This window comes from Alligator sinensis, unplaced genomic scaffold (assembly GCF_000455745.1).
Source record: "Alligator sinensis unplaced genomic scaffold, ASM45574v1 scaffold86_1, whole genome shotgun sequence".
Classification (NCBI taxonomy): Eukaryota; Metazoa; Chordata; order Crocodylia; family Alligatoridae; genus Alligator; species Alligator sinensis.
The window spans coordinates 2,826,827-2,847,684 of NW_005841971.1; the positions used below are offsets into that span (position 1 = coordinate 2,826,827).

Here is a 20,858-nt window from a genome sequence, read left to right on the forward strand (position 1 = left end):
GTCAGTGCAGAGGCAGAAAAGGATCTTGGAATCATTATTGATGCCAAAATGAACATGGGCCGACAGTGTGGGGACACGGTCAGGAAGGCTAACCGCACCTTGTCATGCATCCACAGATGCATCTCAAGCAGGTCCAAGGAGGTGATCCTCCCCCTCTACGCGGCACTGGTCAGGCTGCAGTTGGAGTACTGCATCCAGTTCTGGGCGCCGCACTTCAGGAGGAATGTGGACAGCATTGAGAGAGTCCAGAGGAGGGCCACCCACCCAGGGACAGCAGGGCAGGCCCTAAGAGGAGAGGGTAAGGGACCGGAACCTGTTCAGCCTCCAGAAGAGAAGGCTGAGGGGGGATCTAGTGGCCTGTTACAAACTAGTCAGGGGGACCAGCAGGCACTGGGGGGGTCCCTGTTCCCCCTGAGCACTACCAGGAGTGACTAGAAATAACGGCCACAAGCTGGCAGAGGGTAGATTCAGACTAGGCATCAGGAAGCACTACTTCACAGTCAGGGTGGCTAGGATCTGGAACCAACTTTCAAGAGAAGTTGTGCTGGCTTCTACCCTGGGGGTCTTTAAGAGGAGGCTGGATGAACACCTTGCTGGGGTTGTTTGACCCCAGTGCTCTTTCCTGCCATGGCAGGGGGTCGGACTTGATGATCTGTCAAGGTCCCTTCTGACCCTACCAACTATGAAACTATGAAACTACAATTACATGATCAATAACTATATTCTCAGTGGAACCTTTAGCTCATTGAGTGTACAGAAAGAACAATGCTCAGGTGATGAGCAGCTACCCAATATTCTGTTTTCTCTTGTCTTCAATAAATGCCTGTCTTATTTACTAAACACTTTTCCAAACGCTGTTTGCAGACAGAATTATTAATTTATTCATGGGATTTTCTGTGGCGCACGCTCATCATTATCTTAGTGTTTCACAAATATCAATAGATATTTATTTTTAATTTATTTTTACAATGTCTTCCTGAGGTAAGGGTATGGTATCCCCAATTTACAGATAGGAAACATAGGCAAAAACAGATTAAGGTCAAAAGTTTCCACAGATTTTTGGATGCTCAGTTGAGATAGTTAGGTTGAGATAGTTGGTTTAGCATTATATGGACTTTTATAGCTGGGAGGCTATGCTAGCTGAACAGTGAGGGAAAGTTTTCCTTCTTAAAGGGGCAGAGGTTTGCTTCCCCATTATGCTTATGTTGTAGCTCAGGGGCTTATGGTTTATGTTATAGTTACACCAGTAGTTTGGGTTAGGGCCGTAGGGGTGGCATACGGAGGTCCCATTAGTGCCCGACGGACACATGATTACCTTGAACCCTACCAGGGACAGGGTCAAGGTTCAAGTGACTATTAAACCCGGAGCAGGCATAGAGTGAGGCCATAGAGCCAGACAGGGGACAGGGGCCTGGTGCCTGAGAGGGACATGACCAGACAGGGGACAGGGGCTCAGTGTCTGAAAGGGCTAGACCAGAGCTAGTGCCTCAAAGCCAGGTCCAATACAGTGGGCCTGGGTTAGAAGGCCTAGCTGAGAGTAAAGGGGTAGAGGCCAAGGAGGCCAAAGCCCCAACAAGGAAACAACATTACAATAACACCTGCGAGGCCTGGGGCATGGTATAGGGGAGGACTGGAGCCATGCAATTAACCACTAAGACTTTTGGTGCCCTGCAGTGGCACAGCCCTAAAGAGGCCCAGTCCAGGCCCAGACCCCCAGTGGGGATCCAGTAGGACTGAGGCCTATGCAAAGGCCTGTGGCCAGCTTCCCTATTATTTATATTATTCTATCAAGGTGTGGCAGGTAAGAAAAGAAGGTGCCATAGGGGCAGTGCGGGGCATGGTCATGGTGGAGCCACCAGGGGGCATTATAGCCACCCCTGGGACTCCAACATGCTACAGCCAACCTATTTCAGCCCTTGCCTTGGCCCTAGGTCATTGTCCCTTGTCTTCTTGCCCAGCCAGTTCCAGTTTCTTGATGCTGATTCCACATTTGATCTCTTTCTCCTTGATGCCTTGGCCACCAGTCCAGTCCCAACAACTGTTTCCTATCCCCAGAGTGTCCCAATTCCAATCTCCCTTCTGAAGCTCCTCATTCACTTGCAGGATCTCCTCCAAGATCCTTGTTCCCAGTCTCTTTGTCCAGCTAATCCTGGTCCTAGTTAGATACTTTTTACCAACTTTGCCCTGTCTAACTTGTTTTCAGTTCCAGTCTGACCCACAACTCCTCATTTGATCTCAGTTCCCTCATTTCACTCCAGAACTCACAGTCCCTGCCCCCCTCAAATCCTTATGTCTTCCCCAAACCAGGTTCTTCCCCTTCAGCTTTTTAGTGTGTAGACCTAGTTTCTGCCATTGCTTGTCTCCCTATCTTGATCGCTAACTCCAGCACAATTTGCAAGCCTTGCTCTCCTCTGCATTTGAATTGGGTAGCTTCCTCCTCCATGCTGTCAAGGACCAGCCAGGGCAGGGGTGGGCAAAATACGGCCCACAGGCTGGATCTGGCCTGCAAGGCCATTCTATCTGGCCCACCAGGGCCCTAAAAAATTTAGAAAATTAATATTTATTTGCCCTTGGTTCTTGTAAAAAAATGACAGGAACCAAGGGCAGCAGGAACCCAGGGGAAGCCCCAGTGGGCTCCACAACAGCAGGGCCCGCCCAGCCCCACTCCCCCAGCCGGAAGCCCCAGCAGGGGCTTCTGGCCTGGAAGCACGTGGCTGCCCTGGTGGCGCCAGAACTGTAGGTAAGGGGGGAGGGGGGGAGGGCAGAGGAGGACCCCGGGCAGGGAAGGAGCCTGGGGAAAAGTGGCCCAGGGAAAAGCTGAGTGCAAGCAGGGGGAAAGCGGCCCCTCGCCTGTCCCATGGCTGGCATCCCGCACTGCAGCTTCTCAGAGCCCGCATGGGGCTGCCTGTGCCTGCTCTGGACACCCCTGCAGGCTGTGAGCAGCTGCAGCAGGGAGCGCCAGCAACGGCGTGGGCAAGGGGCTGCTTCCCCCCTCCCCCTGCACTCAGCACCACCTTGTAACCCGGCCCCACTGCCATCTTGGGCCCCATGCCAGCTCTGGGCTCGCCCGTCAGGGCTGAGAGTGATGACAGCAACTGTGGCCCCCCCACTTGCTGCACCGGGCAGTGTTTGCCACTGTCGCCTCTGGGTTGCCCGGCGCACAAGCTCCTGGTGGGCAGCAGCAGCCAACACTGCCTGGCGTGGCACGCGGGGGGGCCACAGCTGCTGGAGCCAGCTTGGAGCCCAGGCTGGCAGCGGGGCCGGGTTACAAGCTGGTGCTGAACACGGAAAAAAGTGTCCCTTCGCTTGCCCCATGGCCAGCACCCCACACTGTAGCCACTTGCAGCCTGGGTGGGGCTGCCCGTGCCTGCTCCAAACAGCCCTGCGTGGGCTGCAAGTGCCTGCAACAGGGAGCACCAGCCATGGGGTGGGCGAGGGGCCGCTTTTCCCTGCGCTCAGCACCAGCTTCTTCCCTGCCAGCAAGCAGGGGTCGGGGCTGTGCCCCGCCTGTACCGCGGGATTGGGGGGCATTGGGTGTGAGTGGGTGTGGGAGCCCTGGGACATTGGTCCCAAGACATTGGGACATTGGTCCGAAGATGGTGACCAGGGGGCAGGGCACTTGTCAAGGGGTAGGGCTACCCATGTGGCCCCTGACAGCCTGCCAAAACTGGGTAAGCAGCCCTACACCCAAAATAATTGCCCGCCCCTGAGCCAGGGAGTCAGTGAGAGTACAGAAGCTAATGTCCCTAATTCAGCTCAGGTTCCTAGATCCAGGCTTGAAGCTGAACACACAGCATAGCTCACAGCAGGCCATGACTGTAATTGCAGGAAAAGCCAGGCTTAGCTTCAGGCTGAAGCATGCTCAATGCAAACAAAATGTTTAAGGGATTTGGCTTCAGATGTTTTAAGGCACTACTGAACATATGGAAGCTGATATTCTTCAAAGGTTTATGCCTTGACCAAATATGGGCAGATTTTCTCAAAGATAGCACCCTTGACAGAAAGATCACCTCTACCAAATCTCAAACCCCTCTTATAAAGAGCAGAGGAGCTAGACTCTTTCAAAGAATGGACCCCACAAATTTTTACCAGGGCCAGTAAGGAAAACCTCAAAACCATTCAAAAAGAGAGCCTGAGGCAGACAAAGAAGTGTGGAAAACTTCAGACTTCAGCTTTAACAGTTAAACTTTGACATTAAAAGCAAATAAAGCACAAGGTCCTGTAAAAGAAAAGTGTTGTGAGCCCTTAATAACAGGCAGTGCTACCAGCTCTGCTTATCACAGCAACTAGAAATCTCAAACTGAAAATTATTAAAAAAAAAATCTAATGGAATATAAAGAATGGAAAACTAACAAGGAAAGAAAGTATGGGAAAAATTTAGGAAAACATGTACCATATATCTGCAGTGTAACTTATGGAATTAAAAGAGAATGGATAGTTTTGTGGTTAAGGTAAATGGACAGAAAATCTGGGTTTGGTTCATGGCTCTGCCGCAGGCTATCCATGTGACCTTAGGCAAGTCTCTTGATCTTCCTCTGCCTCAGTTTCTTTATTTGTAACATGTAGATAATTCTCATTTATCTGTTGTTTATCTTGTCTATTTAGGTTGTAATTCTTTTTAGGTCATCAACTACCTCTATTTGCATATACAGCGTCTAATATCATGGGCTCTGATCTTCATTAGATTCTTCATTAAGTGCCACCATATATCACAGAAATGCGCTGTTAAAAAATGTTGTAAAACTCTGAAGAAAAATAGTCCACACTAAGATCACTATTTGCTCTCACAGCAGCACAGAGGACATGAAACAGAAGACAAAACAAATAAACATTAATTTTAGTAAAACCAGTCAGAAATTGAAAATTAAAAGATTAACACACAACCCCCTCAACTTCTTAGATGAACATTTCTCTTTGGGAAACTAAATTCTGATTTGACAATCTGGGTCATAACAACAAGGTGACCAGTATTTTTTACTTCAAAAGAAAGATTCTGAATATTTTGTGCCTTGTTAGATTTTTTTCCTCTCAAATTTCCCACTGTTCTAACTCCTCCAGTGGTAGCAGTGTTGAAATTATTAGTGTAGAGGACCCACTGACTTTTTTTTTTTTTGGTAAATCCACTTCAGAGCAAGTCTAAATGATAATGGTTGAAATGCCAGCTGCTACAGGGGTCTAATAAAAGATATCAGATTTACCCAAAGAACCTTGAACAGCTACAGGCACCTTTCCTATGCTAGAATTTCCACTCTCCCTACAAGGAAAATTGAGAGATTTTTTTTTGCATAGGCCCAGCCATTGAGACACTGATTTAATTAAGAGCAATCTACACAGCAACTGCTCTGCTGATAGTCTATTGTAGACTGTCCTTTGTTTTATCTTCCTCTGCCTGTCTCAGTTGCAATAGATGAGACCTACTGTCAGTGTGATCTGGGAACCTGATATTTAGGAAAGGAATTACAACCATCTCAGCACCTACTTTAATCCTACATCTCTCCTCTTTGATCTCTTCAGTTAACTAATTAAGAAAGCTGAATCAGCACTCTGTCAGAGTAAGTTATGCTTCAGCATTTTGTTATGGCCTCAGGAAAATGTCGAAAATATTTATTCTGTCAAATTACATTCAATAAAAAGTATCACCTATAACACTTTAGGATGTATAACATTTAATTGAATACATAAAAAAGTATGTTACTGTTATGAATTGCTTTTCCCCATTCATTCTGTGTTTCTTATCTTAAAATGAATCAACAAAGGTTTGCAACTCCTGACATCACTTACAAAGGAAATAAGAGTGCTCCTCCCTTCTACTCAAGATGAATAGCCTTTTAAGGTTCCTGATGAATTAGATTCCTGAATGATGCAATTTAGAGGCAGGAGAAGCTCTTAATATCTGGGAAAGAAAAAAAGCTGTGGGAGAAAAATTCAGTAGAGTGACTGTTGATTTGAGATCAGAACTGGACTCGTGTATTGCAACTCAATAAAGATACTTTACCCAGCTTTATTTGAAAGGCAGCTTCACAGGATGAACGGAAATAGGGATATACATATTCTGAGCCTGATAAGCTCCTCTGATACAAGACATGTGCATTTAGTTGAAGTCTTGAAATACCTCAGTAGGGGGGGGGAAGGTAAAAAAAAAGTGCCAAATCCATATCTTCCTATTGAACAAAAATAATGATTTTAAGCTGTACTTTTATGCAGGACTATATGTGGTATACATCTTAAAAAACCAGTCCGCAATGAAAATACGGTTTATGTAAGGATCTGAAATACAAATCTTAAGGTAGAGTAAAAAATAATTTAATTAGCAGCATGAAGTATTGTCTGGACAATCTCAGGAAAGAAGTTCTAATGCAGACAGCTCACAGTGCTACTTCTTTTCTGAAGGAAGTCACTGCTAATCAAAAGGTCATTCCAAAGAGATGAAATAATTTCCCTACTGTCACTAAAAAAATGCAAAGGGAATTCAGTGCAAGACATGTATTTCTAGAGCTCAGGAGGATGCTAATATTTGATGCATGTCCTATTCTATTATATTCATAGGAATATTATAGTAAAACAGACATGAAATCAAGAGCAATTTTTTTCTTGCAATATTTTCATAAACAGTCCCATTGATTGGGAAGGACATGTCTACACTAGAATCTCCATCGTAGTTTATTGTTGATACCAATGGTATGAGCTCTAAAATAGACAAGCCACTTTGTATTACAGTGTGAAACCACACAGCACTAAATTGCTGGCAGGTGCCTTATCTTAACCCCCTTTCACCCTCTGAATTTGTCGCCAAGTGCAAAAGAAAAACCCCAATGATATCCTATACAAATGAAATAAAGCACAGATTCCAATGCTTTAAAAACATTTAGAATTCTTCCTCATATGGCAGGGTTAGGGGAAAAAAATCTCTGAAATTATTAAGCTATAAACTCAGGAAAGTTTATAATCCTTCCAAATCTGTATTCTCCTATAGTTGATAAAATGGATTGGCAGGATTTTGTGTATATTTTGTCCTCTGACTTTCTAGGAAAAAAACAGCATCTTCCCAAGGCTGCCAAAAAGCTTTTGGTTTAGAACTGTATCTAATGACTATGAGGATGGGTCTTACTGTTGACATTCTAGTTTCTGGCCACATGTGACTTAAATTTAGAAATCAATGCATGTGTTACATGATGCAGTTACATGTGAAACTCCCATCTTGGAGCCTTAAGCCTTGGCCTAACAAACAGTGACCTTTGCACTGATAATCATTGAGGAAGCCCTGGAAGGCAGACTCCTAGCTGATGAGTCACTCTTCCACAATTTGGTTGCTTTATCATTTTCTGATGCAGCTGATGGGAAGATATTTTCTGCAGTTCCCAGCATGTTGCCTTGCTTGATAGAAACAATGATCTACAAGGATTTCCTGAGGAACTGCCCTGTGTAGCATGAGAGTTTTCTCCCTACCTAACTGCCACCAGAGTGTTTGTCACATTCCTGCCCCTTCACATACAGCCTTCAGGCAGTGGGGGGGGGGGTCCCTCAAAAGATGTTCATGAGGAAAGTAAGCAATCCTAAGGCAAGGCATCAGTAGTAAACTGAAAGTGTGGGCACAGCCAGACTAAGGCAATCCAATGGCCTAAACATGTAATAGCAAAGGGATCTCAACTGGCCAGAGCTTTCACTAGAATGGTGGTTGTAAGGTCCCTTCTCTTCCCAGGGATGCCATTGCATAGTGTCACCTTCTTCCCTAATGACAGCTACAAGGGCCTCTTTTTGCCCTTCAGAACAAAAAGAGTTAGCAGTTTGAAGCGATGGGCAATGGACTGGTGCCACCTTATGGGGGGCACGTGCACCCCCAGCGACCAGTCAGCAACTGAGAGGGGGTCCCTCCACGGCCAATCTCGCTGACCGGAAAGCAGCCACAGTGCTCCTGGAAGCGGCTGCGGCACTCCCAGAAGTGGCTGAGGTGCTCTCACTCCCTGGCCAGCACTCACAGGGGGGTCACCAGTGCTCCTGCATGTGCCCCCTGACCATCGCCTAAGCAGGGAGCACCACCTGTCAGGGGGTGCACCAGCACTCTCAGGGGGTGTATGTGAACCCCCGTGCACCCTCTATGTGTCACCGCTGTAAGAGTAGCCCTAACAGCTGGGGAGTAGCTGCTTGATAGGTGGACTAAACCCATTGCATGCTTTTCCTCTCCATCACAGAGTCCTCTGCTGTGGAGGGGTAGGTAGACCCCACCCCAAAGCAACAGGTTTGGGGTTAACTTCCTATTGTGATGAATGGAGTGTTCTTTGGTCTTGCAGCTGCTGTTTCAAGCTCTCTGCAGATGTCACCATATCAGTTAAACACCGGTCACATTTTTCAAGCATCTGTTTACAAGTTTTTTGAAAGGAAGTCCATAAATTTAATCTCATCATATGACTCCAGAAATGAGGGCTCAAGGCAAAGGCATAAAATGTCTGCCCTTTAGTAGAATGAACTGTTACAATCATTCTGTGTGATCTCCTGTATATATGGACAGAAGGATTTCAGAAATTGTTTTCTGCATAAAGGGTATAACTTTTGGCTGAGCTACAGTATGTCTTCCAGGAAGACAAGCTGCTTTTGGAAAGAGATTCAATATGACTTGAGGAATGAAAGGAATTTTAGTTTTGTTGTGCATCTCACTTATGTCCTTTATTCTGTCTTCTTTTTTGCATTTCCCAGAAGCCTTATAGACAGCTGCTTTTAAGGGGTGTTAACTACCAGTAAATCATGCTAGTGTGGCTCTGGGATCTGCTCAGAACAGGGAGCAGTAGTACTGAAATACCCTCCATCCTCTTCTTTGGCTAGGGACAGAAATTACACATAAACCAGTATAAGTGATCAGAAACTGGTTCAAATCTGTACCACAACAGAAGTTCAGTGCATATAAACCACTTCCAAAATGCCCAAAACCAGTTTAAGATAAACCTGGATGGATGTAGTATCAGACTTACCTGATTTAGGTGAATCAGTTTATTGAAATTCTGTCCCAGATCCTCATGTTATTTGTTTTACAGTGGTGTCCAAAAGCCCAAACCAGGACTGGGGTCCTAATGTGGTAGGCACTATGAATGCTTATAGATGTGCTGGACGTCTACTCTGATACACTGTATAACAGCACATTGGAGCAGACTCAATTAATCGAGTCTGCTGGAATGTACTAATTAGCATGCTCTAGCAGCCACAGCGTCTCATGTATTCAGCGTCACTTTGCTTCAAAATGGCAGCAGGGCTGCTTTAACTAAAGCTCATCAAGCAAGCTTTAGTTAAAACTGTCCCACCCACAATTTTGAGGCGTGGGGTGTTGAGTACATAAGACATTGCAGGCGCTTTAATGAAAGCAGCTCCTAGGAGCCCTGCCACTCACTCGCAGAACACGTGTAAAGATGCCCTATAAGAATAAACTAAATATAGTCCCTGCCTCAAACCATTGGCAATCCAAGAGGTTACAACCTATGGGCATGTCTACCCACATGTCACTGCTGAGACTTCAGTTTGTGTAGGCATATCTGAACGCAAGCACTGAACTCAGCACAGATGGCCGAACCAATCTAAGAACATGGGCAAGCAACCCAGGCATTTAGCCTGCACTGAACTCCATGCTACCACAGATCATAGATATATATGTAGCAGTAGATAAGCTACTTATTTTTAGAGATGTACTTCATTCACAGTTTAAAGGATTTTGCGGAAACCGCAACATCTGGGATTGTCTACAAAATTCACAAAATCTGCAAAATCAACAGCAAAAAAAAAAAAAAAAGCTTAATCAAAATCAGTGGGACCCAGCAGTCCTCACTGCCAGGAGGAGAAGGCGCCGGCTGGCAGAACAGCACAAAAGGCAGCTAGCAGACAAGATGGTGGCTTCCCCTTTGTCCCTCCTCTCCCCACTGGGGCCTCTCTGCCAATCAGCAGAGAGGCAGGACTGCATGACGGGTAGCCAGCAATTAAGATGGCAGCCACATGAAGGGTAGCCAGTATGAAGGGTAATCAGCAATCAAGATGGTGGCCACACCTTCATCCATCCTCTCTCCCCCAGGGACCTCTCCGCCAACTGGCACCAAGAGGCAGGGCTGCACAAAGGGCAACCAGCCATCAAGATGGCAGCTGCCCCCTTGTCCCTCTTCCCCCTGCACCTGCACCCCCGACCTTTCTGCTAATCAGCACCAAGGAGCAGGGCTGCTGTGAAATGCCCGCGGGATCAGCTCTGTGCTCCACAAGTGGGCCATGAAAAACTATTTGTCTCACTGCAGTTTAGGCAGGTCCCTAGTCATTTTAAAGCCAACTTAAATATAAATATATAAGCGGCAGAATTTGGGCTATATGCAGGTTATATACACACACATATGTATAAATGCTCTGACCCACAACTCCCACATGTACAAATCCTTGTTCCTGAGCAGACTTTATTAAAGAAAAGACTGCTTGAATATCACCACTGCAGCTGTAATTTCACTGAAAAATAAGGAAAAAAATTCCCATGTATAGACAGACTTGTTGCTAGTCAAAATTTACCCTGACACCCTTCATAGTTGGCAGGAAGTGGTAAAGTCTATTTAACGAAAATGACGTTATTTTTTCAAATATAAAAAAATATCTGAGAAAAACATGTGGTCTAGCCTCATCCTTTTTTTTTTAATGATCTCAAATTCACCAGTGATATATATTAGAATGTATGTATATAAAATGTATTTTAAGAATTGTATTTCAATCTGTACTGTATTTCACCCACAAGTACTTTATTATTACATGTCACTTTTACATACAATACTCCATTTTCATAGGGTCAATTAAATCATCCTGTAATAATATTGCCAATCAAGTAATCAGAGAAAACTACAAAATTTTACTATGATTACTCACTATGTTAACCATAAGCAGGTAGGATTCATAACTCAAACTACAACAACACGCCCAGAGTAGTTTCTTACACAGCTTTGGTCTCTTTTAGTGGATTCTTTTATTCACTGGTAGTTTCTTCAGTGACTAAACTCAAAGTACTGACCTTTTGCCAAGATAAATCAACAGTCCTGATGGCATCTCTACTTCAGCCAACTTTTCTATCAAAACTTCCTGTTTCTTTTTATAGGGGTTCCATCTTATCCCTATTGAGTGTGAGCTAATAAGATCCACCTGGTGTTGCTACTAGAGTGAGTCAATAGAGTAACACTGTATTTTTCGCCTTGTATTTGTAATATGCTATTTCCCTTTAGAGACAGGGAAACCCCTCGCTACAGTACCCTGGAAGCAGGGTATCTGGCCTTCATGTTACAAAAGGAATATTTTTGCAAATGATATATGAAGGAATATCAGTCTGTGATGCACATTCTTTGGTTAGGAATTGTTATAATACATTATCTAGATAAATGGAATGCTTTCATTTGATCATTTGGTATGTTTCTCCCATTATGATTTAAATAAGTCTTAAAATGATTTTTCTTTGCATTTATTGTAGAATTTGCTAATTTTTGGATATGGACTATAAAAACTCTCAAGTCCACAGCCTCAGCTCCAAGTTTTAGTGAGAATCCACACTGCTATCACAATAGATTAAACTCCACAACATTAACAAAACTGTGTCTTTTTTGCAACCATGTGCATTTATGCCGCAAGACATCAGTAGCTAAGGGATTTGTCTGAGATGTTAAGCTGAACGGACACATTTCTTCATAGCTGCGGTAATTATGAACACTATGGAAAGGCTTTAGCCAATAACAGCCCAGAAGAATCAAATGCTGTTCTCTTGGAAACTACACTGAATTTTGTATTGACACTTCAAGTGTGCAGTCATCTTGTTCCAATGCTGCAAAACCAGTCACTCATTTATTTACTGAAGGGAAAAATCATTCATTTAGAAGACCTTTACACAATCCTTTACACTGTATAAGCACTGCTTTTGGCTCGCTAAAAGGTGGACAACACATAAGTTACATACAAGGACCCCACAGACAGACTGTTGCTTCATGTACCAGAGAGGAAGTTACTGGTGGACTAGACCTATGCTCATATGGATTTACTAGTTCAAATCCCCCCATGGGTATTAAAAAAGGTACTAAAAATGTCAAAGCTATACTATCAGCATAATCAGAAATGAATTACAGTATGATTCACAAAGGAATTGGCAAGTGAATTTAACTGTCACACCCGCTAAGCCCTATCTGTTTACTTTATGTCCCACCCCAAAGAAAACCTACAAAAACAGTGGTCCCAATATTGCAAACACCCACAAGATTGAAAGTTTTGGGGTTTTTTTTTTTATTGTGCTTTGTCTGGTTGTAATGGGGTCCCTACCCCATTACTAAGAGGAAGAGGGTGCCCAGAGTCAGCTGACTGGCCCCAGCTTCTTGAACAGATTTATGATGGCAAAGGGGCCTTAAATAAAATAGCCACCTGCCCCAGGTGCAGGCGGTGATTTACAGGCCTGGGGTGGAAGTGGAGAGTCAGATGACCCAGGAAAAGACTCATATGCCCAGGGCCTTGCTCAGAGAGGGGAGTCTGGTCAGAGGAGGGAGAGCCCCAGGGAAGAGCCAGTCTGAGCTGTTTATAAAGGTAGGACTCTGTACCCCAAGCAGCAACAGTTTAACATCTCAAGCCTTTGTAGTAGTGCTACTGCATAGTGAAATTAACCCCAGGAGGGGAACCTTTTGTTTTAGGAGTGGATGCTCATGTTTTTAGCTTGCATTTAAACCTGAGGATCAGATATGGCTGAAAAAGTAGGACTGGAGGCCACTAGAGTGCTGCAGGGGCACCCAACACAGAGCACTTCCATGGCCTGAAGCCCAGTGAGCTACATGACAGCAGAAGCCCAAATGCTTCAGGAGATTGGTTGCTTGTCAGATTGTTGCCCTGTGGGGTCAGGCCAACTCTCAGGATCTCAATATTGCGCTGTTAGACAGGAGGGTGTGACACAATTGCACATATACAAACACACAAATCAATTAGGGGGGCAGATAAGTGGTAGCAAAGAGGAGACAGCCAGGAAAGAAACTGAGGCAGAAACCTGGTTGCTTAGGGGAAAAGGAGCTCAGGACAGGTACTGGAGGTGGCAGTGAGCCAGAAGAAGGAGTGGGAGAAATGAGACAGAGGTTAGAGGGGCGAGGAGTAGAGATTGAAGTAGGGCCAAACCATAGTAAAGCAAAACCCAACTTAGGGGTCCAAATAACAGTTGTATTAAACAGCCCCACTACACAGCCCCATGAAGTTATTGGTTCACACACGCACACAAGCACTCACAATGGCAGCAGGAGAAAGAGACTTAGTGAAAGTGCTGGAGTCTAGATGGGGAAGAGAAGCAGAGTCCAAGTCCTTGATTGAAGAGGGGGTGGGGAGTGATAGCTACCTATCCAGGCTGGAAAGGGGTCCTTGTCCAGAGAGGGGTAGCCAGCAGGGCCTCTGGGTGGATAGGTGGTGTGGCATGGTGCTGGTCCAGATGGAGAGGGCATCCCAAGGAGTCAGTCTTCACTTCCCCTTTTTATGGGGCAGACTACCTCTGATCTCCTATGGGGAGGGCCTGTCCAGGCAAAGTTAGTCCTGTCCCAGAGGGCTCCAGGTGTTCTTACTGAGCATGTGCAGCCAGGCACAATGGTGGGTTGCCTCATCTTTTGTTTCTTGAATGCTGAGGGTGGTTCCAAGGGCTGGGTGGTTGGTCCAGGTATTGGTGTTGATGGTTCGGTCATTCAGAGGGAGCTATTTTTAGACCTACTGCCATTGTCTCTCAAGCACCCTCTTTCATCCCCATTCATTCAGGAACCAAGTTACATAGGAGGGGTAGGTGTGAGTCATGCGTTACACAACCGGGCCTGGGGACAGGATGGAGATTTGACAAACAAAAATGAAACTCGACATGACTTATGCTAACTTACATATGTAGGCCTAAATCATATAGTACCAGTAAAACAGTAATATAGAACTGTAACAATCAATATAAACATAATAATTATGCAATATAAAGAAGGAGAAAAAACAAAACAAATACAACTTGCTACCAAAATAAAATGCTGAAGCTTATCCCATGTCTTACCTCACTTATACTTATCTATAGGGAATAGAAAGGGAAAGAAAAAGTCAGAAATTGTTGGGGAAGGGGAGGGAATGCATTTTAAAAGGAAAAAAAAAAAGAAAAATTTGGGGCTTTGGTACAAGATAACTAAGCACCTAGCAGTGAAGACATGGGGAGGCGCAAGCCCAAAGCCAGCAGAGACCAAAACCAGGGGGCTGAGGGGCCCAAAGCCCGCAAGGGGCAAGTTGGGGTCTGGGAGCCTGGGGTTCTGATACCTTGGGCAGAAAAACTCAGCTAGATTAAAGTGGTCCAAGGCCTGGGGTGGGGCCTCAGCGCAGAAAAGGACCTACCCCCAAAACCCATTTCTGCCCCCTAGGGGCTGACTTCCTATGAAATTATAACATCAGGGCATATCAGGTGAGATAATGGAGTGGGTGAACCCTGAGAGGCCAGAGGGGTAATGAGGTAGGGGCTGGGAGAGGAGATCTTGCCACTCTGGTAACCAGCCACGTTACATTTGTCCATCACATAATAAGATCAATATTTGATTTATGTCCAATAAACAGCTTCTGATTCTACCATCATTTCATAGTTTCATCTTGGCTTCCTTGCAATATTTCGATTATCCCTTAATCCAGAGATCTGCAACATTTTTGGGCAGAATGCCAAAAACACCAGCAACCTTGACTTGTAAGATGTTGGCATGCCAGGGGCGGACAGCAGGGGTGATCCTTGCTGGGGGCCCAGGTTTTGTTGTGGCAGTGCAGCCCTGTTTCCTTCCCTGCCATCCACCCCAAGGTGCGCAAGCACCCATGCCCAGCAACCAGCTGGCCCGGGGCTCTGCCACACCTCAGTACAGCTGTTTGCAGTCTCCCAGCTGCTTGCCACACAGGTTTGGGCTCTGGACAGGCTACAGGCCCAGGCTGCGTATAGCAGATGGAGGGGAGGCTGCAAGCAGCTGCACGGGTCCGTGGAGCAGAGCTGACCCTAGGAGGGGTGCGGGACCTGGGGCATATCAGCCTGTGTGGGGCCCCCTTAACACTGTGTGGGGCTGTGGTACCCCTGCAAAAGGGGGGGCAGCCTCCATGCTTTTTCCGTGCTATGGGGCTGAGCCACTAGCTCTAAGCGGGCCCCGTGGGAGGGGCTGTGGCCACTCCTCCCAGCTTTGTGGGCCCCCCCCAAGTGCGGGGCCTGGGGTGGTTGCCCCAGTTCACCATACCCTAGGGACAGCTCTGCCATGGAGCCCCAGCCTGGCTCACTGTTGGCAGTAGGTACACGCATGCCTCAGGGCAGATAGCAGAGAAGGGGTGGACTGGGAGCACTGGTGGGTTCCATCTGGCTGTGTGGAGGCAGGGAGGGTAGGGGGGCAAGATGGCCCCAATGCAGCCCCTCAGGGGAATGGAGCTTGACCCAGCCCCATAGAGAGGAAGGGGGCATAGCCCAACCCAGTCCTGGGTGGCAACAGAGTATGGCCAGGCCCCAAACCAGCCCCAAGGGGAAGGGAGTGTGGCCCAGCCCCAATGTGAGGGAAGGAGGTATAGCCTGGCTCTGTAGGGGAAGTGGAGCATGGCCAGATCCCAACCCAGCCCTGCAGAGAGGAAAGGGGGCATGGCCCACCCCCACCCAGAAGCGGGGGATGTGGCCCAGCCTTGCAGGGGAAAGGGTCATATCTCAGCTCTAATGGTTGCTCAGAAAATTGGGTTTGGGAATTTGGCAGCGGGGGGCAGGGTGACCATATTAAAGGCCACTACTCTCCCACTGCTAGATTTCCGGACCCATGGGGAGCCCTATGGGCCAGATACAAGGGCTCTGTGGGCTGCATTTGGCCTGCAGGCCAGAGGTTGAGCACCCCTGTTATAATTCATATAATTAGAGACCTACCAAATTCATGAGTCCTGGTGGCCAATTACACAGCTGTAACATGGCTGGAGCCCCTGATATCATGGCCGGGGGTGCCATTTTGAAGGCGGAGCAAAGCAGGCCCCACAAGACTCTGGCTGAGGGGTGCTGCAAGTCCTATCCCTCCCAGGCATTGATTAAAAGCTCTAGCTGGAGCTTCCTGGCTTGCTAATTCAGTAATTATCACCTGCTTCAAGGGTGGGGGGCAAAAATTACTGAATAGCAAACAGTTTAAGTGTGGCACAGACAAGTAGGCATGCTGCAGCAGTGTACCTGCACACATCTTTAAATTCCCAGGCTGACCCCTGACTGGCTCCTGGACTGAGCCGATATCAAGGGCTCAGCCTCTGATTTGCTCCATTCCAGCTGTCATCCTGCCCCCCCCAAAGAAGGGGACTTTTGGCAGTTTTTCCCTGCTTCCCCCCCTCCCCTTCTGGAGAGAGAGAGATGGGAACTTTTCCAATCTTTCTCCCTGCTCCCCACTTCAGGAAATAGGCAGTCTGCCTTTTTTTTTCTCTTTACTCCCTTGCCCCTCCCTCTGCCCTTCTAGGAGACAGCTTTTTTCTGGCTCTTTGCCAGCTTTTTTAACATAGCCAGTCCCCTGTGCTTTTTCACAGGGAACTGGCTATTTCACTGGAGACTGCCAATTACATGATTTTCATTAAATTCCATGGCTTCATGTATTTGGTAGGTCCCTACATATACTTCTGCCAAGTGGACTCTCTTTCCGTGGGGATATTTTACAATATTTGTTAAATATTGATGATAAATACAATAATGTAGACTAACACTGAGAAATAAATTTGATATGAAATGGATGATCTCTGGTTTGCAAAGTGGAATTAAAAGTCCTGAACTACCTGAACAGCTAGTAGATATAATAGTCACTGACAGAACAGCGTATTTATGTATTGTGAGTAGAATTATTCCAAATCTTGGTTTTAACTGTAAAAAAAAAATAATCAGAAGAAATATTTTCAAGGGAAAAATAGATTAAGTAAATATTTGCTTTTTTACACAATTAGTCCCTCTTTATCTAAAGCTTATTTTTCCATTTTCAGTACAAATTAATGCAACAAAATTTGCCGTAACTATTTTCAGAAGGTAAAGCACACATTTAAATCAAATGGCAGTGGAGTGTCAGATACATTACTACAGGGGTGTAGGTTGTAGCTGTGTTGGTCTAAGGACATAGGCAGACAAGGTTCTTTGGGTGAATCTGGTATCTTTTATTAGACCAACTAAATAGTTGGAGAACAATTTTTAAGCAAGCTTTCGGGTTCAAAAATATAGATACATTACTAAATTTCTATCAGAGTATATTCAGTTAAAATGACTGAGATCTGAAAAATTGATATGATTATCTCAAACACTAAATTCAAACCCCATAAAATATAAAATCATACGATTGGGGAAAATTCCTTTTGTTTAGCACCTTTCATAATGAAGGTTCAAAGATGCTAGGGTTGGAAGACCCCTACAGATCATCAAGTCTGACCCCCTGCCTGGGCAGGAAAGAGGGCTGGGATCAGATGACCCCAGCCAGATGCCTATCCAGCCTTCTCTTAAAGACGCCCAAGATAGGGAAAAGCACCACCTCCCTTGGAAGCCCATTCCAAATTCTGGCCACCCTTACCGTGAAGAAGTTCTTCCTGAACTTCTTCAGGTTGTCTACAAAGCAGTGAAATAACCGATAAATAATGCTATCAGTGTATAACTAAAATGGACATTTATTATATAGATGATGGTAGCATCCACAGACCAATGTAATGGTCATTACACTACAAACTCATTTATAGAAATACACAGGATGTTGGTCAGGAGCATATTTAAGCATTCCGTATTGCAACCTGAAGAGTCCATATTGTAAGTTAGCCCTAAAGCCAAGTACAGACATTACACTTTTACAGGTATAAGGGATCAGAAATCAGTCTATACTCATAACAGAAAAGAAGTGCGGCACGCAAAACTGGTCTATACCTGCAAAAGATCAGAAGTTCAGCACACAGACTGATTTAAAATGGCGTAAACCCTTTCCCCTTGCCACCAAAAGGTGAATGTGAGTTTTCTTTGCTACTGATCTAAACTATGCTAGTTACAGAAAACCATGTAACTTAGATTGATTCCGCCTCGGGCTTTTTGAATGTCTGTATCTAGCCTAAGAGAACAGGAAATAACTTTGTGAGCCACAGAAGTGGAAAAATAATGTGAAAACTTTTCGTTTGTTTTGTAGAACCCACATAGGTTTTTCATGCTACAAAAACAAAACTGTTCATTTTTTAAATCAAACACAAAGAATTTACTTTATATTCTAGTCCATAAACTGAAGGAAAAGCTGCTACAGCCTGCTACTTTATAAAGCATGTAATTTCATTTTGCACTGTAGCGGTATCGCTCTATAACAATTAATGGAGTTTTTATCTGTAAGTGTCGCAGAGCACTGAGGTGCCCTGCTCCTAGAGGGCGGAAACTGCTAGAAAAAGAGCTCTAGCAGTGAATAAGGAGCCCAGCTAGTGGTTGCCAGGGCAACAGGAGTCGCCAAACAACCCACACCTGCCAGCGGTCAGCTGGCTGTAAGGGGCAAGGCCTGGCTCTTATAAAGCCCAGGGGCTGAGGCCAGAGGCAGTTCCCTGCCAGCAGCTAGAGAGAGAGAGGAGCTCCTGGAGTAATGATGCAAGGAGAAGCCTGACTGGAGGTACTGCTAGCAGAGTAAAGGGGAGCAGCTCCAAGATGTCCGAGCAATGTTGTTATAGCCAGGTGGCTTATGTTTAAGTTGTAGTCAAGAGGCTCGAGTTTCTGTTTTGTTGTTTGTTACACCGGTGGTTTGGGTGAGGCTATTGGGGGGTTGAAGGAGGCCTCATAGGGGACCCACAGTAGCGTGGGGACCCCAGCGCCAGTAGGGGTGCAGCGGATGGGGTGCATAGACCCCAGCCCCCGGCGCCGGTAGTGTTGCAGAGGATGGGGTGCATAGAGGAGAGCCCCAGGAGGGGGCATTATTGAGAAGCCCCAGTGCGGGCACGGAGAGCCCCAGGAGGGGGCATTATTGAGAAGCCCCAGTGCGGGCATGGCGAGCCCCAGGAGGGGGCATTATTGAGAAGCCCTAGTGTAGGCGTGGCAAGCCCCAGAGACGGGGCAGCACTTAAGAAGGCCCCGAGAGAGGGCGACGGTACAGAGAAGGCCCAGTGCAGCCCCAGAGAGCCCTAGGAGTGAGCAGTTTGTTCGAGAGGGCAACTGTACAGAGAAGGCCCGGAGTGGGTGCGGAGAGCCCCAGGAGGGGGCGGCAGTGTATGTAGAGAGAGAGAGAGAGAGACCGAACAACGTCTATTCCAACTGCGAGGCTTGGGGCATGGTATAAGGGGTGGTTGGAGCCACGCATAGCCCCTAAGGCTAGGGTGCCCCTAAAGCACCCATCATACAGTAGGACCCATGAGGGGCCCGGGAGTCCACAGGGACAGAAGCCACAGCAAACCGTGACCAAGAGGGTGTAAGGCAGCCTCCCAACTTTATCTAAACATCAAAGACGTGGCGGACGAGAATCCGAGGGTGCCCTTGGGCCGACTTGGCACAGAGAAAGGGGCCTTAAGGAGATCACGGCCCTCCTGTAGGACCCCACTGTGACAGCAAGGCTAAAAAGTTTTCTTGGGTTTTTCTGATGTGCCTGTTTGAAACAGGCTGTTAAAATATCCCTGCTTTTTAAGTAGTCTGAACAATCAAAAAGACTGTAATTATTATGTTCCATCATGAATTCAAAAGTTGGTTTAATTGATTTCTTTCAAGACGGGCTTATACTTCAAATACTGCTCAGTCATCACAGCAAAATCACTAAGGATTATTTTTCTTATGTAAAATAGTAGCTCAAAGTATTGCAATCCAAAGTATGGATCAGAAAATTTAGGTTTCTACCTCCTGAATTTAGGTTTCTACCTCCTGTTTGATAAGCATTTCACTTTGTAATTTGTTCTTTTTCCAGGTGACTGGCAACCATAGTATTGTTAACTTAATCCAGGGATAAGCAGCCAGTTTTTGAGTATTTGTAGAATATTAGGCTCATGTATTTAGCTATTTGCTGTGGTTCTACAAAACTGTTTAGTAAAAATGTTTGCTAATAGCACACACATTTGATTCTAGGACAGATAGTGTAACCATTGTAAAAATCCCACTGATTTCTATAGAAGCAGAATTAAATATTTAAACAAGCCTAGATTTCTGTCAAACAAGCCTACAACAATATATGTGTGTGAAGGATGTAGGATCTGCTCTGCTTAAACTGCAAATACTAAGTAAGATTGTTTGGTTGTTACATGAGAAGCAAGATTCATGAGCTGAAGTAATGTCTCTTACTGGTTCAAATGTATAGCTGTGAGAGATGTTCAGGCATAAAATGTCCTTCTCTGGATCCTGTTTGTTGTAAGAGACAGGTATTAGGTAATTATATTGACTTACTGGTAGTTGCATACATAGATTTTTTTTTCAGATTAATAGCAAGCTTTTAGATAAATAGCCAGGAGGACCAGACAATGGATATAGATAAGCTACCTCCAAACAAAAACAGAAGACAAGGCTGATGCCACTGAAAAGCTTCAGCCAAGGGTTTGTCCTGCTGAGGTTGGAATCTAGAGATCAAAGGGACACTATTAATGTGACTTACAAGGAGGAGGTTCTATTATCCAATGCTGCTCCTGTGGAGAAGACAGAAATACCCACAGGAGGGAAGACTGGCTACATTGGGCAAACTCACTACAACAGGAGGTAAACAGACATGCGCATGGTGGGTGTGCATGTGAGGGGGCACTCAGAGAGGCCCCAGGTTGGAGCTGCCTCAGTAAGCATGCTGTGGTATAACCATATTTTTATAGGGGAAATGAAGAGGAGAAAAGCAATTAAAAGATAACTACAATATAATGAAAGGGTCCAGTTCCACTATTGCTATCTACAGGAATTTATTTTCCTG

At 45.7% G+C, this 20,858-nt stretch overlaps 1 protein-coding gene across 1 annotated transcript in view; it reads right to left on the minus strand.

Annotated features, from left to right (window-relative positions):
• The window catches only part of HERPUD2 (HERPUD family member 2), an 87,958-nt gene extending 75,653 nt beyond the window's left edge, over nt 1–12,305 (minus strand). Inside the window, exons 1-2 of the mRNA XM_025200606.1 lie at nt 12,301–12,305; nt 11,015–11,054 (exon numbers count right to left, since the gene is read on the minus strand). Coding sequence (XP_025056391.1) covers nt 11,015–11,054; nt 12,301–12,305 — 45 coding nt within the window. The remainder of the gene's footprint in view (nt 1–11,014; nt 11,055–12,300) is intronic.
• Nucleotides 12,306–20,858: the final 8,553 nt, after the last annotated feature.